At 41.7% G+C, this 27,118-nt stretch overlaps 1 protein-coding gene across 26 annotated transcripts in view; it reads left to right on the forward strand.

Moving 5' to 3' along the window:
* The window catches only part of enc (R3H domain containing protein encore), a 944,198-nt gene that overhangs the window by 383,159 nt on the left and 533,921 nt on the right, over positions 1–27,118 (forward strand). For all 26 annotated transcript variants that reach the window (XM_071685668.1, XM_071685684.1, XM_071685751.1 and 23 more), the window contains 2 exons: positions 24,514–24,906; positions 27,060–27,118. The exon at positions 27,060–27,118 is cut by the window's right edge and continues 167 nt beyond it. In XM_071685668.1, the coding sequence (XP_071541769.1) occupies positions 24,514–24,906; positions 27,060–27,118 (452 nt within the window). The remainder of the gene's footprint in view (positions 1–24,513; positions 24,907–27,059) is intronic.

Raw genomic sequence — 27,118 nt, forward strand, 5'->3', positions numbered from 1 at the left:
GTCATGTGTAATGTACTGAAACCACAGCCCCTTACCCACTACCAGGACCCACAGACCATTCCTTGGTTTCCCCTGCCCGCTTCACATGCCCTGGCTCAGTCCATTCACAGTATGTCAACCCCTGTATACCGCATCATTCCAGTTCACTCTATGTTGTGTACGCCTTTCACCCTTTCACGTTCAGGTTCCAAACACTCGGAATCTTTTTCACTCCATCCTCCCATCTCCAGTTTGGTCTACCCATTCTTGTTCTCTCCACTTCTATCTCATGTATCCTCTTTTTCCACCTGTCCTCACTTATTTTCTCCATTTGTCCAAACCATTTCAGCGGACCCTCTTCAGCTTTGTCAACCATTTCCATTTACATTACTGAATACTCCATTCCCCCAATTTTACCCTCAACTGCCACATTACTTACTTTTGCATTTAAATCTCCCATCACTAATACCCGGTTTCTTACATCAAAACTGCTTACAAGCTCACTCTTCTGCTCTCAAAACACTTCTCGTGGTCTTTCTTCTCATGGCCAGGTGTATAGCCACTGATAATCACCCATATCTTGCACTCCAATTTCATTTTTACCGTAATCACTCTGGAGCTTACTTCCTTTCACACACTCCCACAACTCCTGCTTCAGCATTAGTGCTACCCCTTCCTTAGCTCTTGCCATCCCATCAACTCCTAACTTTACTCCAAAGACATTTCCAAACCATTCTTGAGCTTTGTTTCAATCATAACCAGAACATCCAGGTTTCTTCCTTCAAACATACTACCTATATCTTTCCTTTCTTCCCATCTTGGTTACATCCACACCCATTTAGACACTTCATCCTGAGCCTTCGAGGGGGATGAGCACTCCCTGCTTGACTCATACTTCTGTTCCATTTTTTAGAGTTTGTAGTACAAGAAGTTGCCTCCTCCCACCCCCTTCCGCCCTCTTCTTTCACCTACGACACGCGGGGAAAACGGACGTGAAATTTTCTCCTTACCTCAGGCATAGTTGTATATATATATATATATATATTGGCGGAGTGCGTGCATGGTGCCGTTGTGCAAGGGCAAAGGGGATAAGGGTGAGTGCTCAAATTACAGAGGTATAGGTTTGTTGAGTATTCCTGGTAAATTATATGGGAGGGTGTTGATTGAGAGGGTGAGGGCATGTACAGGGCATCAGATTGGGGAGGAGCGGTGCGGTTTCGGAAGTGGTGGAGGATGTGTGGATCGGGTGTTTGCTTTGAAGAATGTATGTGAGAAATGCTTAGAGAAGCAAATGGATTTGTATGTAGCATTTATGGATCTGGAGAAGGCATATGATAGAGTTGATAGAGATGCTCTGTGGAAGGTATTAAGAATATATGGTGTTGGAGGCAAGTTGTTAGAAGCAGTGAAAAGTTTTTATCGAGGATGTAAGGCATGTGTACGTGTAGGAAGAGAGGAAAGTGATTGGTTCTCAGTGAATGTAGGTTTGCGGCAGGGGTGTGTGATGTCTCCATGGTTGTTTAATTTGTTTATGGATGGGGTTGTAAGGGAGGTAAATGCAAGAGTCCTGGAAAGAGGGGCAAGTATGAAGTCTGTTGGGGATGAGAGAGCTTGGGAAGTGAGTCAGTTGTTGTTCGCTGATGATACAGCGCTGGTGGCTGATTCATGTGAGAAACTGCAGAAGCTGGTGACTGAGTTTGGTAAAGTGTGTGGAAGAAGAAAGTTGAGAGTAAATGTGAATAAGAGCAAGGTTATTAGGTACAGTAGGGGTGAGGGTCAAGTCAATTGGGAGGTGAGTTTGAATGGGGAAAAACTGGAGGAAGTGAAGTGTTTTAGATATCTGGGAGTGGATCTGTCAGCGGATGGAACCATGGAAGCGGAAGTGGATCATAGGGTGGGGGAGGGGGCGAAAATTTTGGGAGCCTTGAAAAATGTGTGGAAGTCGAGAACATTATCTCGGAAAGCAAAAATGGGTATGTTTGAGGGAATAGTGGTTCCAACAATGTTGTATGGTTGCGAGGCGTGGGCTATGGATAGAGATGTGCGCAGGAGGATGGATGTGCTGGAAATGAGATGTTTGAGGACAATGTGTGGTGTGAGGTGGTTTGATCGAGTAAGTAACGTAAGGGTAAGAGAGATGTGTGGAAATAAAAAGAGCGTGGTTGAGAGAGCAGAAGAGGGTGTTTTGAAATGGTTTGGGCACATGGAGAGAATGAGTGAGGAGAGATTGACCAAGAGGATATATGTGTCGGAGGTGGAGGGAACGAGGAGAAGAGGGAGACCAAATTGGAGGTGGAAAGATGGAGTGAAAAAGATTTTGTGTGATCGGGGCCTGAACATGCAGGAGGGTGAAAGGAGGGCAAGGAATAGAGTGAATTGGAGTCATGTGGTATACAGGGGTTGACGTGCTGTCAGTGGATTGAATCAAGGCATGTGAAGCGTCTGGGGTAAACCATGGAAAGCTGTGTAGGTATGTATATTTGCGTGTGTGGACGTGTGTATGTACATGTGTATGGGGGGGGGGGGGGGTTGGGCCATTTCTTTCGTCTGTTTCCTTGCGCTACCTCGCAAACGCGGGAGACAGCGACAAAGTATAAAAAAAAAAAAAAAAAAATATATATATATATATATATATATATATATATATATATATATATATATATATATATATATAAGTTTTGTCCATAACTTGCAAACAAACACAATCCTGCACTTGAATACAAAAATGAATAGGACGTACAGAGTAAATCCCCAGAAGAGCAGAGATTTTGCAAGACGTGTAAGAGAATATGCTTAAATGTCAGGGGTCAGTAAGTATTGAACTGCTTCAACTAATATTCAGAACGTTATGGGAAAACCTGCAGACATTTTAAAAAATGTACAGATTGTTTTTTTTTCCGAGGTAAGTCAGACCATCGAGGCTGCTAATCATGTAATGGATTGTCGTCTGCAACTTCAAACATTTCGATGAATTTTAAATTCACCGGAAAATGTTGATCGCAGACTGAGCTTCCTGGTAACCAGAGGTGTCAGTAAGCCTCTTGTGTCTGGTATGACTCTGACTTCATCTTTCCCACTATCCTTCTTATTGAACTTTACTTCCCCGTGCCTGAGTCCTTCTCCATTCAACCTGATATTGCACCGTTGGAGACGGTATGTTTTCAAAAATGATTTTGCTCCTGTATCTACTGTCAACATCCTCCTCCTACATACATCATCAGAGCGACCTACCATTCCGTCATACTCCTCTAATTCAGCTAACATTAACGCACCATTTCTATAGAGTAACTGTGGTAACTTTTCGTTCTGTTACACATTGGTTCACTAGTGCACCAGTATTACCCCGTCCCTCTTCCATCTCACATAATGTCACATACATAATAATGAACCACCAGGGTAACCTTATACAGACCTGTCGGCCGCCCACATAACTTCGTATCCCTCGTGCCTTCATTTACCGTCAGCCTACGACATAGAGGTTATGTGTCTCAAGTTTGGTGAGGCAGTGTTTGTCACCTGCTGGCCACCTGTTGTTTCCCAGCGTCGGAACACACGCCAGGCACACCAGCTGTTGCCTCAGGATACAATAGGTCATTCGTCTCGCGTGTAACGCTCCGTCTGAGCGGTGGACGACGGGTACTGAGTTTAACATGCTCATAACTCTTGTTCGTTGTGATGTGAAGCTTACCTAAATTGTCATAGTTTTTGCCTTATAAGAGAATATGGGCTCAGGTGTCAAACAAACCCATTGAAAGTAATAGTAATGGTAATGATGATGATAATCAAATGCATATTCCTAATTTCATGATCTATTATTATTATTATTATTATTATTATTATTATTATTATTATCTTAGGGCAAGGAAAGGTTGAGTGAATGTTCCGGATGAGAGAGAGAGAGTGGGTGTGTGTGTAGTGGTGGATGGTGGGTATAACAGGATGAGGCTGGGTTTTCTGTGGCAGAGCAAGATAGCAACAGCCTGAAATACCACGTTCAGAAGGATAATTGCATCAGGGAGACGGGTCACTCGTAGAGGAACAAGGTCGCATTCAGTTGTCCCAGGCCAGGACAGATGCATTCATGGGAAAGCCCGAGACATAACAGAAGACCTGCTGGTCTGTGATGAAGACCGTGGACAGCAGAACACAGCAGGTGCAGCTGGGTAAGACGGATGTTAAGCTCAGGTTCTACAGGTCCCATGTAGCATATCATTGAAGGTGCAGCACAACAGGATAGGAGAAGTACAGTGAGAGAATACACCTATTGCCCAACTGGATAGATGCATAGGAAGAATCGCATACATGAAGAACGATAAACTACAGCTGGACATAACAGGACAGATGCAGGACACGCCAGCACAAATGCAGTGAGACAAGTCAGCTGCTGCTAGAAGAAACGGATTTGAGAGTGCACGACAGGTACTGGTGGGAAGGACAGGTACGGTAAGTTGGCAAGACAGATCGCATGCAAGTCAATGGAGACCGAGATGGTACCGGTGGGAAGGAAAGAAGAATCAAGACAGAGCAGAAGCAGGAAGACAAGTGATCCAAGACAGGTGAGGGAAGATCATTTGCAGAACAACAGGTCGCACACACCACTACCAGCCATCAGGACGGGACAGGTGCAGGAATAAAAAAGCAGATGCATTCATACAGTACTGTTGTACTGAGACACCTGCTGTACTGGACTGGTGTAGTGAGACAGGTCGAGGACAGCAGAACTTGACATACATGTAAGAGCAAATGCAGTCACAGTATACAACAGGGAATGTGGGTGTGGGGAAGGCAGGAATGGTGCATCAGGTCGCCATGAGCTGCGGGAAAGGTTCACACATGACAGATGTAACAGGACAGGAGAGGATACATGTAGGAGAGGAGGATTCTCCCTGCAGCACGTGGATGATAGGGTTAGCGTAACAGGCTAGACACAGCATATCCGTGTAGCTGTACCAGACGGGTGTAGCAGGGAGAGGCAGGTGCTTGAAGACAGCTTCTAACATTACGCCTGCCTTCGCACTGCTTGCCTCCCGCGCCGCCTCCACCTGACCTTATGTGAGCCTTGGCAGGAAGGTCAGGGGGCTGGAACTGCCACACTGGCCCGCTTCTAGCAGGCACATGTGCTGCCTCGCTTCCAGCAAACACACACGTTGCCTCTCTTCCTGCAGGCACGCGCGCTGCCTCGCTTCCAGTATGTTCACACGTTGCTTCCAGCAGACACACACGGTGCCACCCTTCCAGCAGACACACACGGTGCCACCCTTCCAGCAGACACACACGGTGCCACCCTTCCAGCAGACACACACGGTGTCACCCTTCCAGCAGACACACACACACTATCATGTTCTCGGACAACGCTGTAGGGGAGGTAGAATATTTTCATACTGGAGGGAGGGAATGTTAAAGCTGGAGGGTGTACATGGTAATGACAGATAACAGAAGGTCTGGTGGTCTATGAGATGGTTATCTGCTGAGGGAGAGTAAATCGTAGTCAAGATAATATCCGAAATTCCTAATTAGAATAGACGGAGACAGGATAGTAAAGTTGTAGAATGCTCTTCCCCATTTTCCATTCCTTCCGGCACTTCAGCCGGCAGGAAACTAGCAAGGAAGTAGCATCATGTAATATGGAGAGAATAAACTGACGGAAACTTTACAGGAAAGGATGATTGGAAAATACATTCTAATCCACTCTTGCCCGCCCGATGCCCCTGTTATATTACCTCCCAGTTTGTTCTGGAAAAAGAGGTTGAAAGGGGTTGTTAGAGCTGCAGGAAGGGTTGTTAGAGCTGCAGGGAGGGGTTGTTAGGGCTACAGCGGGAGGGTGTGTTATGATTGCAAGCAAGGATTGTTAGGGTTGTAGGGAGGGATTGTGAGGGCAGGAGGGAGGCATTATCAGGGCTGGAGGGAGGCATTGTAAGGGTTGAAGTGAGGGACTGTTAGGGCAGGAGGGAGGGATATATCGGGACAGACAGACATAACGGTTTATTAGTAGATCGTGGTGTTGCGGTGTCGCCAAGAGTCCCAGTCCCAACTTAAGACTCAGCTCCTCACATCTTTGAGCCAGGATGTGAAACTCAAAATATGCCGAGGGCGTCCTGGTAACTGGTGTCCCAGCCCACCGCTAACCGTACTACTCGACATTAGATTTTTTTATTATTATTTGTTTGGCCTGGTGTAGAGTGAGGCCGGAGTGGAGGAGGTAGTCGTATATATGTTATGTATGGTTTGACCAGTTGGTGTGGCGTAACATTACATTTTCTTAGGGTATAGAAAATATGAAGAACATTCGCTGCTTTTGAAGTGAAATTGTTGACGTGGTTTAGCCATAAGAGGTCGTTAGTGATGGTGACGCCCGGCAGCTTACAGCTGTTCACCATCAGGATGCTGGTGTCGTCTAGCCTCTGATACGGGGTAAACTAGGGGCTTCTTGTAGGTGAGTACGTGCATAACTTGGCATTTCTTTATGTTGTGGACCATGTTGCACTTTGAAGCCCATGTGTGTAGATTTTGAGTGGCTTGTTGCTGTTGGTGCTTCTTTCCGCTGGTGGACGTACCTCATAGATTATGGGGTCGTCATTGTATATGAGGCGGGTGTGAGAGTCCCTGGTGGCGCCTTTGATCCATACCAGGAAGGCGATCGGTCCACGCGTAGCACCCTGAGCGGCACCACATACTGTCCTGCTCCACTGACTAAGCCTTCCAGAGGGGACCATGAACTCCCTGCACCCGGCCATCAAAGGAAGGTGCAATGCCACCGGAAGAAATGTGGATTGCAGTTCTAATATGTAGAATTCCATCTCTTGACTTGCTATTACTGTAACTTCCACTCTGTCTGAGAAACTCCACATTGCAGAAATAGGTAAGTCTGCCTCTAAGAAACTGGGAGTCCTGTTTAGATGTCGAAATTCTATTTCTTCCGAACAGTTTGAAGTACTGTTGTCACATGTGGGGTGGTTCTATCTATGCATTCTTACTTGACAGGGTCGAAAACGGTCAGAATTCTAAACTCTCTCAGTCTAAATTTAAAATTTGACCTGCTTAACCTACACAGCAATATTTGTTCATTTTTCCTCTTCTGTTTGTATTACATAGGTTTTTGCCCCTGAAAGCTGGCTTTTTGTGTGCCCCCACCACTAGCAAGACCACTGGCGTTACATGATCATTGTGTGACCGTTGGCAACTCAAGAGTGGGCCAGTGATAACAGTTTCTTTCCCTACACCTCGAAGCTTTAGAACTCTGCATCCTCTCATGTCTTTTCCAGTTGATATGACCTGGCGTATTTTAAGACAGGTTTTTCACCTCCTCCAAAATTCGCAAGTACTTTCTCTTCTTTCTTACTTTTTCCTTTCATTAACCTCTCTGTATTTCAATTAAGGCCTGGCCTTGATGTGAACTTTTATCCGTGACTAGAGCCTACAAAGGTAAAAAAAAGATATGGTTTACTTTTCTTTCTCGAATGATGGTTTCCATAATATCTCCAACTGCAGACGCATAGCTGATTTGACGATAATTTCCGGGCAGTGACTTCTTACCTTTTTTTAGATGTCGATGTAACATTGTTAAATTTCCATTCATCTGGAACTTTCCCCGCAGAGCTGTCAAGGGCTTAACTATCTCATTTTTCGCCTCATTCATTGTCCTCGGATAAAGCGTATCAGGCCCTGTCGTTTTATTTACTTTCATGTTGTTTATTGCTGATAGTATGCTTCCATCTTTTATTTTTACATTTTTTTTTTTTAATGTTGAAGCGCGGTTTTCTCTTGTAACAGTGAGAGTGGATTCGGGACATGAGTTTTGTGTTCGATCGTAAATGCAGATTTGAAAATGTCATTTAAGAATTTTGCAGTGGCTTCCTTGTCTTGAACCAAGTCACCGTTTTCCGCATTTAATAGACCAGTTCACTAGATAATGACTCTCTTGCTTCTAACATAACTGCAAAACTTCGTAGTTTTTTATTGTTATTTTTTTCAACAGTATACGCTTCATGTTGACGTTCATTTCGTCGCATGATTCTCGTACTTTCTCTACGCACACACAACTTACTATACCATGTTAATTGCTGGTCTCGCTAATTTCGTAGACAGCAGGCATTATTTTAATTGACAGTTCACCACCTTAGCTTCGTTTTACAGATAGACCGTCTACTACACATTGGCACGTATATTCCCTGTACTGCATTGATATTTTTAAGAATTTCCCAAGCCAAGGTCATGTTTTTTAGAGTGAACAGATCATCCCAGATTCGCCTGTCAAAAGCAATGCGAAGATCATGAGAATTTGAATGTTTAAGATCGGATATTTTTTGCGACTGTCATGGTGACGTACATTACAATGGTGTTGAAAGCAACCTCAAAAGTAATTTACTCGGTGATCACTTGTACCAAAGTTTTATCCATCTTCAACATTATTAACGAGATCGTCATTTGTTGTAAGAACTAAATGTAATATATTCTCGTCGCAAGTAGGTTTCTCGACTGATTGGATTAAGTCACTCTCAAGCAAATTTCGGCCGAGTCCGTGCCCGGAGCTCGTAGAAAGGGATGCTCCTCATTTAGATACCATACCGGTATGTTAACATCTGCTATGATAAAATTTTGTTCTTTGCAAGTTCCTACAAACTGATCATAATATCTTGTTTTTACCTCTGGAGTCTGTTCCATCGGGCCTATAAACTAGTCCTTTGTTATTTTCTTAGGAAGTTTGTCGTGAATTTCCACAAAAATGAAGTTCGACATTCTCAACTGCAACAAATTTTTTACTACGGCATTTAAATGTGTAGAAATTTTCCTTTATTAAAAATAATTTACTAGTTTAAGAATTCTATTGAATGTCCTCGGAATTTGCACTTTTAAGAGAATAATTTTTGGTCTTTCAGTGTTTCTTCATAGGCTGATTGTGAGTCAAGGAATTAGTTTTTCTTAGCTTGTCTAGATCCATTCTAGTTTTCTGTCCTCTGGATTTGCTCTAGTTTCTTGTATTTGATTATTTGTGGCAACCAGAACTGAGCAGCATCTTCTAGATAAGGTCTGACCTGGACGTTGTAAAGAGCGTGTATTGTATCCTTCGTTTTATGGTTCTTATTTGGGCCTGTTAAACCCACCTGTTTTATTTTTCATTATACATGATCGCTGTTTCCCGCGTCAGCGAGATGGCGCCCGGAAACAGACGAGGAATGGCCCATCCACTCGTATACATACCTATATATACATAAAAGCCCACATACGCACATATACATACATATCAACATATAAATACATGTACATACACATGTACATATTCATACTTGCTTGCCTTCATCCATTCGAGGCGCCACCCCGCCACACAGGAAACAGCCTCGCCAGAAGAGGCAAAAAAGGCCACATTCATTCACACTCAGTCTTTAGCTGTCATGTGTAGTGCACCGAAACCACAGCTCCATATCCACATCCATTCCCCACAGACCTTTCCATGGTTACCCCCAAACGTTTCACATGCCCTGCGCGGCCCAGAGTCGAACTCAGGCTACCGACAACTGCAAGACGACAGCGTACCACTGGACCACCAGTGGGACAAAAGCTGCTAATTGGAAACTGTTATCTAATATGTAATGGTTTACCGAGCATTTTTGTATTCAATATCAATATTTTTATCGTCAAAATATATCTCTTTGCATTTGTGTACATGGAAGTCCATTTGTCATGTCTGACCTTTCCGTAAGTTTATCAGAATCATTTTGAATCTCAAAACGATCTTACTATGACTTACTATGTTTTCCAATTTCCAGTCATTGTCAAATTCTGAAAAACTGCTCCTCAGTTCTGGCCCCAGATCATTGATATACAATGATAAGTACAGGTCCTGGGTTTGAGCTTTGTGGTTCTCGATTGGTTACATTGAGCCAGGCGGACGCATTCCTATTTAATAACAACTTGCAGGTTCACATCGAGTGGCAGATTCGATTTCGTGTCGTGAGATTTAATTTTACATAATATTTTATATGGTACGTTGTCGAAAGTTTTTTTTAAGATAAGTATATAAACATCTGATGATATTTTGGAATACCAGTTATTATATATATATATATATATATATATATATATATATATATATATATATATATTTTTTTTTTTTTTTTTTTCAAACTATTCGCCATTTCTCGCGTTAGCAAGGTAGCGTTAAGAACAGAGGACTGGGCCTCTGAGGGAATATCCTCACCTGGCCCCCTTCTCTGTTCCTTCTTTAGGAAAGTTAAAAAAAAAAAAAGAAAAACAAGAGGGGAGGATTTCCAGCCCCCCGCTCCCTTCCCTTTTAGTCGCCTTCTACGACACGCAGGGAATACGTGGGAGGTATTCTTTCTCCCCTATCCCCAGGGATATATATATATATATATATATATATATATATATATATATATATATATATATATATATATATATATTGGAAAGGATCACAATTTTGCGCGTGATCAAGATATTCCTATGAGTCCACGGGGAAAATGAAACACGTGTTTCATTTTACCCGTGGACTCATAGGAATATATATATATATATATATATATATATATATATATATATATATATATATATATATATATATATATATTATCCCTGGGATTGGGGAGAAAGAAGGCTTCCGACGCATTCCTCATGTGTCGTAGATAGCGACTAAAGGGGACGGGAGCGGGGGACTGGAAACCCTCCCCTCCTTGTATTTTAACTTTCTAAAAGGGGAAACAGAAGAAGGAGTCACGCGGGGAGAGCTCATTCTCCTCAAAAGCTCAGATTGTGGTGTCTAAATGTGTGTGGATGCAAGATGAGAAAAAAGGAGAGATAGTTAGTATGTTTGAGGAAAGGAACCTGGATGTTTTGGCTCTGAGTGAAACGAAGCTCAAGGGTAAAGGGGAAGAGTGGTTTGGGAATGTCTTGGGAGTAAAGTCAGGGGTTAGTGAGAGGACAAGAGCAAGGGAAGGAGTAGCACTACTCCTGAAACAGGAGTGGGGGGAGTATGCGATAGAGTGTAAGAAAGTAAACTCTAGATTGATATGGGTAAAACTGAAAGTGGATGGAGAGAGATGGGTGATTATTGGTGCATATGCACCTGGGCATGAGGAGAAAGATCATGAGAGGCAAGTGTTTTGGGAGCAGCTGAGTGTGTTAGTAGTTTTGATGCACGAGACCGGGTTATAGTGATGGGTGATTTGAATGCAAAGGCGAACAATGTGGCAGTTGAGGGAGTAATTGGTGTACATGGAGTGTTCAGTGTTGTAAATGGAAATGGTGAAGAGCTTGTAGATTTATGTGCTGAAAAAGGACTGGTGATTGGGAGTACCTGGTTTAAAAAGAGAGATATACACAAGTATACGTATGTAAGTAGGAGAGATGGCCAGAGAGCGTTATTGGATTACTTGTTAATTGATAGGCGCGCGAAAGAGAGACTTTTGGATGTTAATGTGCTGAGAGGTGCAACTGGAGGGATGTCTGATCATTATCTTGTGGAGGCGAAGGTGAAGATTTGTAGAGGTTTTCAGAAAAGAAGAGAGAATGTTGGGGTGAAGAGAGTGGTGAGAGTAAGTGAACTTGGGAAGGAGACTTGTGTGAGGTAGTACCAGGAGAGACTGAGTACAGAATGAAAAAGGTGAAAACAAAGGACGTAAGGAGAGTGGGGGAGGAATGGAATGTATTTAGGGTAGCAGTGATGGCTTGCGCAAAAGATGCTTGTGGCATGAGAAGCGTAGGAGGTGGGCAGATTAGAAAGGGTAGTGAGTGGTGGGATGAAGAAGTAAGATTGTTAGTGAAAGAGAAGAGAGAGGCATTTGGGCGATTTTTGCAGGGAAATAATGCAAATGAGTGGGAGATGTATAAAAGAAGGAGGCAGGAGGTCAAGAGAAAGGTGCAAGAGGTGTAAAAGAGGGTAAATGAGAGTTGGAGTGAGAGAGTGTCATTAAATTTTAGGGAGAATAAAAAGATGTTTTGGAAGGAGGTAAATAAAGTGTGTGAGACAAGGGAACAAATGGGAACTTCAGTGAAGGGAGCGATTGGGGAGGTGTTAACAAGTAGTGGTGATGTGAGAAGGAGATAGAGTGAGTATTTTGAAGGTTTGTTGAATGTGTTTGATGATAGAGTGGCAGATATAGGGTGTTTTGGTCGAGGTGGTGTGCAAAGTGAGAGGGTTAGGGAAAATTATTTGGTAAACAGAGAAGAGGTAGTAAAAACTTTGAGGAAGATGAAAGCCGGCAAGGCAGCAGGTTTGGATGGTACTGCAGTGGAATTTATTAAAAAAGGGGGTGACTGCATTGTTGGCTGGTTGGTAAGGTTATTTAATGTATGTATGACTCATGGTGAGGTGCCTGAGGACTGGCGGAATGCTTGCATATTGCCATTGTGCAAAGGCAAAGGGGATAAGAGTGAGTGCTCAAATTACAGAGGTATAAGTTTGTTGAATATTCGTGGTAAATTAAATGTTAGGGTATTGATTGAAAGGGTGAAGGCATGTACAGAGCATCAGATTGGGGAAGAGCAGTGTGGTTTCAGAAGTGGTAGAGGATGTGTGGATCAGGTGTTTGCTTTGAAGAATGTGTGTGAGAAATACTTAGAAAAGCAAATGGATTTGTATGTAGCATTTATGGATCTGGAGAAGGCATACAATAGAGTTGATAGAGATGCTCTGTGGAAGGTATTAAGAATATATGGTGTAGGAGGCAAGTTGTTAGCAGTGAAAAGTTTTTATCGAGGATGTAAGGCATGTGTACGTGTAGGAAGAGAGGAAAGTGATTGGTTCTCAGTGAATGTAGGTTTGCGGCAGGGGTGTGTGATGTCTCCATGGTTGTTTAATTTGTTTATGGATGGGGTTGTTAGGGAGGTGAATGCAAGAGTTTTGGAAAAGAGGGGCAAATATGCACTCTCTTGTGGATGAGAGAGCTGGGAAGTGAGTCAGTTGTTCACTGATGATACAGCGCTGGTGGCTGATTCGTGTGAGAAACTGCAGAAACTGGTGACTGAGTTTGGTAAAGTGTGTGAAAGAAGAAAGCTGAGAGTAAATGTGAATAAGAGCAAGGTTATTAGGTACAGTAGGGTTGAGGGACAAGTCAAGTGGGAGGTAAGTTTGAATGGAGAAAAACTGGAGGAAGTGAAGTGTTTTAGATATTTGGGAGTGGATTTGGCAGCGGATGGAACCATGGAAACGGAAGTGAATCATAGGGTGGGGAAGGAGGCGAAAGTTCTGGGAACGTTGAAGAATGTGTGGAAGTCGAGAACATTATCTCGGAAAGCAAAAATGGGTATGTTTGAAGGAATAGTGGTTCCAACAATGTTATATGGTTGCGAGGCGTGGGCTATAGATAGAGTTGTGCGGAGAAGGGTGGATGTGCTGGAGATGAGATGTTTGAGGACAATATGTGGTGTGAGGTGGTTTAATCGAGTAAGTAATAATAGGGTAAGAGAGATGTGTGGTAATATAAAGAGTGTGGTTGAGGGAGCGGAAGAGGGTGTTTTGAAATGGTTTGGTCACATGGAGAGAATGAGTGAGGAAAGATTGACCAAGAGGATATATGTGTCAGAGGTGGAGGGAACGAGAAGTGGGAGACCAAATTGGAGGTGGAAAGATGGAGTGAAGAAGATTTTGAGTGATCGGGGCCTGAACATGCAGGAGGGTGAAAGGCGTGCAAGGAATAGAGTGAACTGGAACGATGTGGTATACCGGGGTCGACGTGCTGCCAGTGGATTGAACCAGGGCATGTGACGCGTCTGGGGTAAACCATGGAAAGTTGTGTGGGGCCTGGATGTGGAAAGGGAGGTGTGGTTTCGGTGCATTATTACATGACAGCTAAAGACTGAGTGTGAATGAAAGTGGCCTTTGTTGTCTTTTCCTAGCGCTCCCTCGCGCACATGAAGGGGAAAGGCTTTGTTATTTCATGTGTGGCGGGGTGGCGATGGGTATGAATAAAAGCAGACAGTAGGAATTATGTACATGTGTATTTATGTATATGTCTGTGTGTGTATACATATGTATACGTTGAGATGTATAGTATGTATATTTGCGTGTGTGGACGTGTATGTATATACATGTGTATGTGGATGGCGACAAAGTATAATAAAAAAACGATAATTGTATATATATATATATATATATATATATATATATATATATATATATATATATATATATATATATATTTCCAAAGGAAGGAACAGAGAAGGGGGCTGGATGAGGATGTTTCCTCAGAGGCCCAGTCCTCTGTTCTTAACGCTACCTCGCTGACGCGGGAAATGGCGAATAGTATGAAAGAAAGATATATATATATATATATATATATATATATATATATATATATATATATATATATATATATCCCTGGGGATAGGGGAGAAAGAATACTTCCCACGAATTCCCTGCGTGTCGTAGAAGGCGACTAAAAGGAGAGGGAGTGGGTGGCTGGAAATCCTCCCCTCTCTTTTTTTTTCTTTTAATTTTCCAAAAGGAGGAACAGAGAAGGGGCCAGGTGAAGATATTCCCTTAAAGGCCCAGTCCTCTGTTCTTAACGCTACCTCCCTAACGCGGGAAATGGCGAATAGTATGAAAGAAGATATATATATATATATATATATATATATATATATATATATATATATATATATATATATATATATATATATATATACCCCGGTATACCACATCGATCCAATTCACTCTATTCCTTGTCCGCCTTTCGCCCTCCTGCATGTTCAGGCCCCGATCACTCTAAATCTTTTTCACTCCATCTTTCCACCTCCAATTTGGTCTCCCACTTCTCCTCGTTCCCTCCACCTCCGACACATATATCCTCTTGGTCAATCTTTCCTCACTCATTCTCTCCATGTGTCCAAACCATTTCAAAATACCCTCTTCTGCTCTCTCAACCACGCTCTTTTTATTTCCACACATCTCTCTTACCCTTACATTACTTACTCGATCAAACCACCTCACACCACACACACACACACACACACACACACACACACACACATATATATATATATATATATATATATAAAGAGCCCATGTTGATGATCGGTCATGAGTTTATCTTTTAAGAATCAAGCGACTTTATGTGATTCTTGTTTTAACAATTGCCTTAAAACCTAATTGAATATAATTGTAGTTTCATGTTGATTTTCTTTTTCTTTGGACACTCATTTTACACAATAAGGAAATTAGCAAGCATCTGGTCTTTTGGCACTTTGCTGAAAATTTTGGTGATAAGAAATGCTGTTTGTAAATTTAATTCTTTTGGTATTCTAGGAGAGATATCGTCAGAATCATTCAACTTAGATTCTTTAGATATAATTTTTGTTGATAATTTTTGTATATACGTGCTATATAGTACTGAATATTTTGTGTATATGATAACTGATTTTCTCTCCCTGGAAATATGATTTGAGCTTGTAGTATATTTCAGGAATTTTCAATAGTAAGTACAGAATTGAAATACATGTTTAATGAATTAAGGACGTTTTGGTGCTGAGTATGTGAATGGATTAATGGCAGGCTTATGGACAGAAAAAACGATCGGTTGCATGAGACGTTAAAGCGCTAGGGCGTTTTGGAGTAGCAAATAAGGGTACCACAGGGGTCAGTTCTTAGCCCCATTCTCTTCTTATCTTTTACTAGTGGATTAGAGGCGGGATTAACGGCTAAAATCTATAAGTTTGGGGACGATACCATAGGGTGGAAAAACATCTAAAGACGATTGTATATGCTTACAAAATCATCTTGGCAGGCTATCTAGGTGGTGGCCACAAACATGACAAGTGATGTCTTTTTGTGTGTGTATGTGTGGAAAAATGCTCTAAAACTAGCCACGCGTTTTGTGTTCATACTTGATCGCCGTTTCCCATGTTAGCGAGGTAGCGCCATGAACAGACTAAAGAAAGGCTGCACCCACTCCCATCAATTTTCCAACCGTTATGTGTAATGCACCGAAACCACAGTTCCTTATATACAACCAGTCCCCACAGACCTTTCCATAGTTTAATCTGCACGCTTCACATGCCATGGTTCAACCCAGTGACAACACGTCGACCCCATTATACCACATCGTTCCAGTTCACTGTATCCCGTGCGCACTTTTCTCCTTCCTGCATGTTCAGAACCCGATATCTCTAAATTGTTTTCACTCTATTCGTGCATTTCCAATTTGGTTTCCACGTTCTCATTGTTCTTTCCTCTTCTAACTCACATATCCCCCTAGTCAACCTTTCCTTACTCATTCTCTCCGTATGTGTTCGATACATTTATACCACATGAGGCTGATGAGAAGGATCTTAGGGTGGTTATTAGTAACGACCTCGAAGTAACAAAACAGTGTCTAAATGAAAGTAACAAAGGAAGCAGTGTTGGGATTCTTAGCAGGAATTTCTTCATCAGAACACCAGAAGCAATATGCAGTTTATGTAATACATTCGTCAGGCCACTTAGCGTATATGCTGTGCAAATTTGGTCACTAAATAAAAAAGGAAGACGAAGATAAGCTTGGGAGAGTCCAGGCGAGAGCTTACCTGGTTAATATCATGGTTGCGACGCCAACCATAGGAGGAAAGACTTGACCCTATTATTTTCTCAAGCTAAGTAGAGCGGACATATCCGTTATATCATTGATTACCGTTAAGTGACAATTGCACTAACCCAACAGCTTAAAAAAGAATCCTTCCAATACAATTAGAAATGTTCCTTACACCTTGAAAAGCCCGCCGCATCTCCATTCGCTTTGCCATCGGTGAGTAGTATCGTACTCTGTATGTAAACGCCAACTGACAAACCATAAGATGTAATCTCACAGTCTGTGTTTGGGGGTTAATTTTAATATATTGTATGTCGTATACTACATGTATATTCAGTATTAAGGTATCAAGTCTTCGATATACTATTATATGCCTGTTATTTCGTAATACGTTGCTAAAACGCCGATATGTCAATGATCATAGTTTTTGTGCTGGGTATTCTTCCCTCAGAATCCACATGTATAATGTTTGAGCAGAGGGTCTTATATGTAAGTTAAATAAGTTTCGTTAACCAGTAATTTCGTAAGCCAGAAGTTACGGAGAGCGTAATAGCCAAGCTTGTAGTTTTATATACTCCAATCAGCTAACTGAATGTATGGAATGAGAAAACATTTAGTTTGTGTCATTTAACTTTTATGATTATTCATTATACATTACGGGGATGGAATCTTCCGCTTAGTGGGGTCCCATCTCTTGTGTTTTTGATGCTATCAAGAAGAGCTTTTGAGTCTTTTTAAGACGCCGGCGCTGTTTTTTGCTGATGTTATTCATTAACTTTAATGGTCAATTGGTTATTGACAGCTATGTAACTATGCGTTATTTTCCCATTTATATTGAAATTGGCTGGAGGTTTTAAAGTAGCTTCTAAACAATGACTTTATGTTTGTGGCTATTTTTATCTACATTTATGATATATTTTTGATACTTATTCGCTGTCTTCCACGTTAGCGAGGTAGCGCATGGAAACAAACGAAAGAATGGCTCAGCCCACCCACATACACATATATATAGATAAACGCCCACACACGCACATATACATACATAGACATACACAGACATATACATATATACACATGTACGTATTTATACTTGCTGCCTTCATCCATTTTCGTCGCCACCCCGCCACATGAAAAACAGCACACAACCCCCAACCCCACCCCCCCACCCCTTCGCGTGCGAGGTAGCGCTAGGAAAAGACAATAAAGGCCACATTCGTTCACATTCAGTCTCTAGCTGTCATGTGTAATGCACCGAAACCACAGCTCCCTTTCCACATCCAGGCCCCACCTTTCCATGGCTTACCCCAGACGCTTCACATACCCTGGTTCAATCCATTGACAGCATGTCGACCCCGGTATACCACATCGTTCCAATTCTCTATTCCTTGCACGCCTTTCACCCTTCTGTATGTTCAGGCCCCGATCGCTCAAAATCTTTTTCACTCCATCCTTTCACCTCCAATTTGGTGTCCCACTTCTCTTTGTTCCCTCCACCTCTGACACACATATCCTCTTTGTCAATCTTTCCTCTCTTATTCCCTCCATACGACCAAACTATTTCAATACACCCTCTTCTGCTCTCTCACCCACACTCTTTTTATTACCACACATCTCTCTTACTCGATCAAACCACCTCACACCTCCTATTGTCCTCAAACATTTTATTTCCAACACATCCACCCTCCTCCGCACAACACTCTCTGTAGCCCATGCCTCGCAACCATATAACATTGTTGGAACCACGATTCCTTCAAACACTCATTTTTCCTCTCCAAGATAACATTCTAGCCTTCCACACATTTTTCAACGCTTCCAGAACCTTATCCCCCAGTGACTCACTTCCGCTTCCATGGTTCCATCTGCTGCTAAATCCACTTCCAGGTATCTCAAACACTTCACTTCCTCCAGTTTTTCTCCATTCAAACTTACCTCCCAATTAACTTGTTCCTCAATCCTGCTGAGCCTAATTACCTTGTTCTTATTCACATTTACTCTTAGCTTTCTTCTGTCACACTTTTTACCAAACTCAGTCACCAACTTCTGCAGTTTCTCATCCAAATCAGCCACCAGTGCTGTATTATCAGCGAACAACAAGTGACTCATTTCCCAAGCCCTTTCTTCCACAAGAGACTGCATACTTGCCCCTCTCTCTAAAACTCTTGCATTCACCTCCCTAACAACCCCATCCACAAACAAATTAAACAACCATGGAGACATCACGCACCCCTCCCGCAAACCAGCAGGGGTGCAGGGTAGTGCGAATGATTGGGAGATGTATAAAAGAAAGAGGCAGGAGGTCAAGAGTAAGGTGCAATAGGTGAAAAAGAAGGCAAATGATAGTTGGGGTGAGAGTGTATCATTAAATTTTAGGGAAAATGTAAAGATGTTTTGGAAGGAGGTAAATAAAGTGCATACGACAAGAGAACAAATGGGAACATCGGTGAAGGGGGCTAATGGGAAGGTAATAACAGGAAGTGGTGAAATGAGAAGGAGGAGTGTATATTTTGAAGGTTTCTTGAATATGTTTAACGTTAGAATTGCAGATACAGGGTGTTTTGGTCGAGGTGGTGTGCGAAGTGAGAGGGTCAGGGAGAATGGTTTGGTAAACAGAGAAGAGGTAGTGGATGTGAATGGTATTCTGTAGTATAGTGTTTGTGAGGACAAAATGACAAAACATTAACAAATTGGCGATAATGACTTGCAAAGCTTCATCAAAGCAGCCAAGAAAAGTGTTCTCAGTATCCAGCTTGCTTTTTTTTTCAAAAAGAACCTTGAACGAGATGCTCAAGACAGGGTGGGGTAGCAGAGGCTAACGTTTTGTTGTCATGACATATGGCTGAACAGTGTACCGTTCATTCAGATGGATCATTTAGTGGAAACCATGAAGAAAATGTTCCTTGATAGTGAAATCGCACGTAATTTGAAAATAAAAAGAACTAAGGCATTTTTGTTGCAAGATGGTATTGTCTGGGAAGAGAAACAGTCAGTACCTAACATATTCAAAGAAGCTAAGGTTTTTTCTTTTATTTTAAATGAATGTACTGGTATATCTGTGTCTCAAGTACTTACGGTGATGGTACAATATTATGATGAAGTTTAAGGTTACAGATGTACTGTTAAATGTGAAGTCGAGGAAGCAAGTGGAGAAGGACTGCATGTTATGGTGAGAGTTGCCAAAGAAATAGCCCTTGGAAATATAATTCAGTTTGATAGTGATAACTGCTCAATAATGTTAGGAGCAAATATAGGATTTCAGGCACACCTCAAGAATGATATTCCACCAGCTTTTGTTGTAGGATGCATCTGTCTGCCTTATGCCCAAGCCAAGCCAGTAACCACTTACCATCATGACTTGAATCTTTTTTTAGAATGCGTGTTGTTGCTATACACGTAGCAGTAAATGTCAGCATCACTTCAATATAATTTAAGACCTAGTTCAGGCTCCCGAGCACAAGATGTTGAAATTACTGAAGACTGACTGTCGAGAGAGTCAGTCATATCCAGAATTTAGGAACAGTCAGATGTACTGCAACCGTTTCTTTTTCAGGGAGAAGCCAAATCAGAGTGGATGGGAACCAAGCATATGCTGCTATTTTGAACTATGTCCTATCTAAAGCAGACAAAATGAATCTAGAATACTAATCGCAGCATTTAGACTTCCAACGCAACCATTTTGGCTGAATGCTGAAGTATTTTGCGCATGTTTTTGCCTGCTGAAATAATGCTCTCAAAAGGGAGAGCTGCCATTGAGCATACAAGAAAGTCATTGACCTTAATGGTGGTAGATGTGAGGCTATGCTTCTTAGAGAACGTCTAGGGGATAAAGAGAAAATATTTCGCCTTGACTGTCGAGCATTCTTAATGGAATTGTGTTGACATTCATCGATGAAAAAGAGATTTACATTTGATGTAAACAGTGTCCCATCATTTGCTGCAAAACATTGAACCCAAGGAAGCGCTTTCCCCTCCACCGAACATTGAGTCCATAGTAAAACTGGCTCTCTATTTTCTTACACTCATGAGAGAAGACTTGCATGAGCTGCAGAATCAGCGTAGGGATTTATAGTATGCTAAAGAATCTTTGAATAGCTTGAGGTATATGGCAACAACTTTTTGGCATGAACAACAAACAATCAAAAATGGCAACAGTCAGTCCAAATTCAGTCTTCTTTCGTATTCTTTGTGCATCCTTTTGGCTCTGCCTCACTCCTCTGCATATGTTGAGATGGTGTTTTCCCAGCTTTTCATAATTGAAACAGCTCACGAATAGACTCCATCTGTCCATGCAGCCAATTGCTTCCTTGCAAAGCAGGCGGTCGCAGCCCTCAACATCACTTATGAAAGATGAATGGGCAGTGCCACAAGTGGGTAAGTGGAACTTGATGCCGATTGGAAAAGGAGGGACATGGTAACTCTGTACCAGGCAGTGATGATGAAACTACCTCGAGTTTTTCTACCTTATTTTATTAATGATATGGAAGTCATATATGAACTTATGAGAATCTTGGTATTTTATGGTCCATCTTGGGATTTTTTAGAGGCCGTTCCTGGGAATTATAATTTGGAGTGTAAACACTGATAGTAATCTCAAGCAGGCATAATTACCCCAAGACTAATTTTTATGAAAGATCTCTGGTGATATCCAGGATCTTTCAAAGGCTGCAACTGCTTCCAGTGGCAGGGAAGTGTACATAACTTTGAATTGAGTTTAGTTTGAACTTTCAGTGATACAGCCTCACCAGAGGTGACTTTCGTGGTGGACAGTTTATATAGAGAGAGACATAAGTATACTTATGTGAGTAGGAGAGATGGTTAAAGGGCATCATTGGATTATGTGTTAATTGATAGCCATGTAAAAGAGAGACTTTTGGATGTTAATGTGCTGAGAGTGGCAGCTGGAGGGATGTCTGACCACTATCTCGTGTAGGTGAAGGTGAATATATGTAGAGGTTTTCGAAAAGGAAGAGAGAATGTTGGAGAGAAAGAGTGATGAGAGCAAGTGAGATTGGAAAGGACACTTGTATGAGGAAGTACCAGAAGAGATTGAGTGTAGAATGGCATAAGGTGAGAGCAGATGGCATGAGGGGAGTGGGTGAGGAATGAATGTATTTAGGGAAGTAGTGAAGGCATGTGCAAAAGATGCATGCGGCATGAGAAAGGGTAGTAAGTGGTGGGATGAAGAAGTAACGTTGTTAGTGAAAGAGAAAAGAGAGGCGTTTGGATGATCCTGACAAGGAAGGAGTGCAAATGGCTAGGAGATATATAAAAGAAAGCAGCAGGAGGTCAAGAGGAAGGTGCAAGGGTTGAAAAAGAGGCAAATGAGAGTTGGGGTGAGATTATCATTAAATTTTAGGGAGAGTAAGAAGGTGTTTTAGAAGGAGGTAAATAACGTGTGTAAGACGAGAGAATAAATGGGAACATCAGTGAAGAGGTCAAGGGGGAGAAGTAATAATTGGTAGTGATGAAGTGAGAAGATGGAATAAGTATTTTGAAGGTTTGTTGAATGTGTTTGATGTTAGAGTGGCAGATGTAGGGTATTTTCGTCGGGGTGGTGAGTGTAGTGAGTAGGTCAGGAAGAGTGGTTTGGTTAAGAGAGAAGAGGTAGTGAAATTATGGAAGATGAAATCCAGCAAGGCAGCAGGTTTGGATGGTATTGCAGTAGAATAATGGTTTGGTTAAGAGAGAAGAGGTAGTGAAATTTTGGAAGATGAAACCCAGCAAGGTGGCAGGTTTGGATGGTATTGCCGTAGAATTTATTAAGAAAGGGGATGACTGTGTTGTTGATTGGTTGGTAAGGATATTCATTGAATGTATGGATCAGGGTGAAGTGCCTGAGGATTGGCAGAATGCACACATAGTGCCATTGTACAAAGGCAAAGGGTATTGATTGAGGGGGCGAAGGTATATACAGAGTGTCAGATTGGGGAGGAGCAGTGTGGTTTCAGAAATGATAGAGGATGAGTGGATCAGCTGTTTGCTTTGAAGAATGAGTGTGAGAAATACTTAGAACAAAATTTTTATATGTAGCATTTATGTATCTGGAGAAGGCATATGATAGGGTTGATAGAGATGCTTTGTGGAAGGTTTTAAGAGTGTATTGTAGGGGAGGTAAGTTGCCAGAAGCAGTGAAAAGTTTTTATCAAGGATGTAAGGCATGTTGAGTTGTTCCTAGTGAAGGTCGGTCTGCAGCAGGGGTGTGTACTATCCTCATGGTTGTTTAATTTGTTTATGGATGGGTTGGTTAGTGAGTAAAGTGCTAGTGTTTTGGAGGGAGGTGCAAGTATGCAGTCTGTTGGGGACGAAAGGGCCTGGGAAGTGAGTCAGTTGTTGTTTGCCGATGACAAAGCTCTGGTGGCTGATTCGAGTGATAAACTGCAGAGGCTGGTGGCTGAGTCTGGAAAAGTGTGTGAAAGAAGAAAGTTGAGAGTAAATGTGAATAAGAGCAAGGTTATTAGGTTTAGTAGGGCTGAGGGACAAGTTGGTTAGGATGTAAGCTTAAATGGAGAAAAATTTAATGAAGTGTTTTAGATATCTGGGAGTGGACTTACCAGTGAATGGAACCTTGGAAGTGGGAGTGAGTCACAGGGTGGGGGAGGGGGAGAAGGTTCTGGGTGCAATGAAGAATGTGTGGAAGGAGAGAATGTTATCTCGCAGCGCAATAATGGGTATGTTTGAAGGAATAGTAGTTCTAACAAATTTACATAGTTGTGAAGGATGGGCTGTAGATAGGGTTGTATGGAGGAGGGTGGATGTGTTGTAAAAGAAATGTTTGAGGACGACATGTGGTGTGAGGTGGTTTGATCGAGTAGATAATGAAAGGGTAGGAGAGATCTTTGGAAATAAAAAGATTTGGTTGAGAGGGCAGAAGAGGGTGTGTTGAAGCGATTTAAACATATGGAGAGAATGAGTGAGGAAAGATTGACAAAGAGGATATATGTATCAGAGGTGAAGGTAAGAAGAAGTATGAGACCTGATTAGAGGTGGGAGGATGGTGTGAAAAAGATTCTGAGTGATCAGGGTCTCAACATACAGGAGGGTGAGAGTCATGCAAGGAATAGAGTGAATTGGCACGATGGGTATGCACAGGTCCTGATCACTCAAAATCTTTTTCACTCTATCCTTCCACCTCCAGTTTGGTCTCCCGCTTCTCGTTGTTCCCTCCACCTCTGATACATATATCCTTTTGTCAACTTTCCTCACTTATTCTCTCCATATCCCCAAACCATTTCAATACACCCTCCTCTGTTCTCTCAACCACACACTTTTTATTTCCACACATCTCTCTCACCCTTTTATTTCTTACTCGATCAGACCACCTCACACCATGTATTGTCCTCAAGCATTTCATATTCAGTGCATCCACTCTCCTCCGTACAACCCCATCTACAGGCCATGCCTTACAACCATATGATATTGTTGGAACTACTAATCCTTCAAACATACGCATTTTTGCTCTGAGATAACTTTCTAGAGATAACTTTCCCTCCTCCCAAACATTCTTTATCGCTCCCAGAACATTCGCCCCCTCCCCTATCCTGTGACTCGCTTCCACTTCCATGGTTCCATTCGCTGCAAAGTCCACTCCCAGATATCTAAAACACTTCACTTCCTCCAATTTTTCTCTATTTAAACTTACATCCCATTTGACTTGTCCCTGAACCCTTGTGAACCCTTGCTCATATTTGCATTTACTCTCAACTTTCTCCTTTCACACACTTTTCCAAACTCAGTCACCAACTTTGCAGTTTCTCACTCGAATCAGCCACCAGAGCTGTATCTTTCGCGAACAACAACTGATCACTTCCCAGGCTCTCTCACCCCCAACAGATTGTGATTGTCCTTTCTTCTTCATAACTTTCCAGCTTTGAGTAACCCTAGTTTTTACTGGACTGTGAATTAGGCTTGATTTTTAAAAGGCATTATTTGCATTTATAGTTGTATTATTTATTAGTAGATATGAATACATGTTTTGTTAATTTTGAAGACTATATATCTCATTTATGACTAAATATTGTTGCAGGTTTCTCTGTTAGACGATGAGTGTGATGAGGGTGTTGATGATGGTGGAGATTTACTGCCAGACTCATCACCTACACATCCCCACTCCCATACCCCTCCACCCTCTCCACCTGGGGTACGGGGAGCGTCCCCTCCATCACCTTCAGCCAACTTTACCCAGCAGCTAAGTGGCCCACCACATGGTCCAGGGCCTGGAGGAGGTGGTGGAGGGATAAACAGTCAAGTAGGGCATGGTGGATTGGGTCATGGTGGACCAAATCACAGTGGGGCAAGTCATGGGGGTCAAGGCCACACAGTTCAAAGCCAGGGACGCTCAAAGTCTTTGGAGCTTCACCAGCAACGCTCAACAGACTCGGATAAAGAAGTTCCACTAGTTACTTCAGCTAGACACAGAGTGAGTTGTCTTCCTGTTATTTTCATTCAGTATTTGTATATATGAAAAGAGAAATTTACACTCATGGGTCCTTACCATTTATCCATGCATTTTGTAGTATTGCTTTTAATTTACCAGTGCTACTCACCTACATCCTTTTTTTGTAGCTTTTTCCTTATGTCCTTATCCATGTTGGTGAAGGAGTGCTTCCTCACAACCATCATTCTAATTTCCAGTTATGTTTTCTTGTTGTGGATTATTTTATTTTAAAAGCATTGTTTTAGGTTTGTTTTCATGACCTCTTGGGAATTAGTATTAGTTTAACATGCAACATATTCTCTCTCTCTCTCTCTCTCTCTCTCTCTCTCTCTCTCTCTCTCTCTCTCTCTCTCTCTGACCAAAGTGGGCAGATTGATGGCCTTTCTCCTGTCTCTGTAGCTCACTTCATATATTCCAGTCCTTTTTGGTACTGGCTCTTATTTCCTTCCTTCCTTTTGGTTTTTTCCAGCAGTTCTGAGAGACTCCTTGCAGGAGACCAGACTGTTGCAGCATATTGGAGCGAAAGTCAGATGTTTGTCATATATGTTTTCCCAAGCATCTTTTAGTCCCTTTACTCGCAGACAATTTACATATCCAAATTATAGCTTCCCTTTGGTATGATTCCTTTGATATGATGCTATGGCTAGGTTGCTTCTACAGCAAGTCATGTATTTTGTTATCCCCAAAATCTTGCTTACAGTCTGGTCTGTTGAAATCCTTCCCCATTTTCATGACTGCATTTTTCAAAGTGGAGGAGATTGTGGTGGGGGGTTGTTTGACTCTGGGAACAAATCACAATGGTGAATTGAGTATATGGATTGTGTTCTTCATTACACATGAGTTTTGCAATTACTTGTTTTTGATTATAAAGATTTTCACAAGCATGTTCACAAACACACTTAGTATGACATAAGGAAGACAATATAGACAGGAGCATAATTGATTTTTTTATAGTAAGATGAAATAAATATGATGGGTCGTTTGCATAACGTGTGGTTTCAGTGTCAGGAAGAAGTTTGTCAGACCATGTTGTATTTAGGTTAGTATTTTGTTGTAGATGGTATAGGACTAAAAGAAAATAAGGGAAAAAATAAGATGGCTCAGAATGGAGAAGTGGAGGGAGTAGTTAGATGAAAAGTGAGAGACTTTGAAATGGCTCAAAGTGAGATTGAGATGATGTAGAGACAGCTTAAGGCTGCTTTATTGTAAACTGATTGGGACGTATGCAGGACATTAGGTATAGGTTGTTGATAGATAGGTACAGCATGGTGAAATGAAGGTTAGAATAAAGTTGGAGGAAGACTGAAAGATAGATTAGGAGAAGCTAGATCTGTTAGAAAATGATGAATAAAAGACAGGCTGTATGATATAAAGCCCTTAGTAGAAGAGTTAAAAGGATGGTATATATCCATACAAGTAAAGTAATGAGATTCTTGAAAGTAATCAGAAAGAGAGGAGCCAACTTAAAAGGAAAGTAATCAGAAAGAGAGGAGCCAACTATTTTGGAAGAAAGTAAAGCCTGACTTGTGTCTTTCATATCTCTTCCAAACTGTGTTAATGTGTTTCCTCATATTCATACCTCACATTGAGCCATTTTTTCTATCTTTTCGCTGACTATCTCTCAGATTGATAAGTGCTACATGTGCCTGTCAAGTGGCAAAATTTTGTTGTGGGAACTCAGAGGTATTTGTTAGGTGCTATACTCTTCACCTTACTGCTGGTACACACCTCTTTATTCCCTGATTATAAAGTTTGTCTGTGTATATGTGCAATTTGTGTGTTTTTTAACGTGTGAAATGTGCGTTGTATAACATGTCCTTGTGTAAATAATGTAGAGAATTGTTTCATTATTTTTGTATGCTGTAAAAGCTCGTTTTCTCTGTCATATGTGTGTTTACAGTACAGTAATGTAGAGAATCGTATCATCATATTATGTGCAGCAAAAACAGGTTTACCTAAACAGGTTTACCTATTTAAGAGTACTTTGCTTTTCACTCATGATTGTACATTGTATTTGTTTTAATTATTTCATAGCTTCTCTGTGTTTACATATTTATTAGGTCATGAATATTACTGGTAATCATGCCACCTTAAACACCGATTGTAATTTTCAAAAGTTTGATTCATTTTTCCAGCATCATGGTGGAAAGCCAAAACTCTTGCAGCGGAGTCATGCTATGAGAGAGGATACTTC

Source organism: Panulirus ornatus, chromosome 3, assembly GCF_036320965.1.
Source record: "Panulirus ornatus isolate Po-2019 chromosome 3, ASM3632096v1, whole genome shotgun sequence".
Taxonomy (NCBI): Eukaryota; Metazoa; Arthropoda; class Malacostraca; order Decapoda; family Palinuridae; genus Panulirus; species Panulirus ornatus.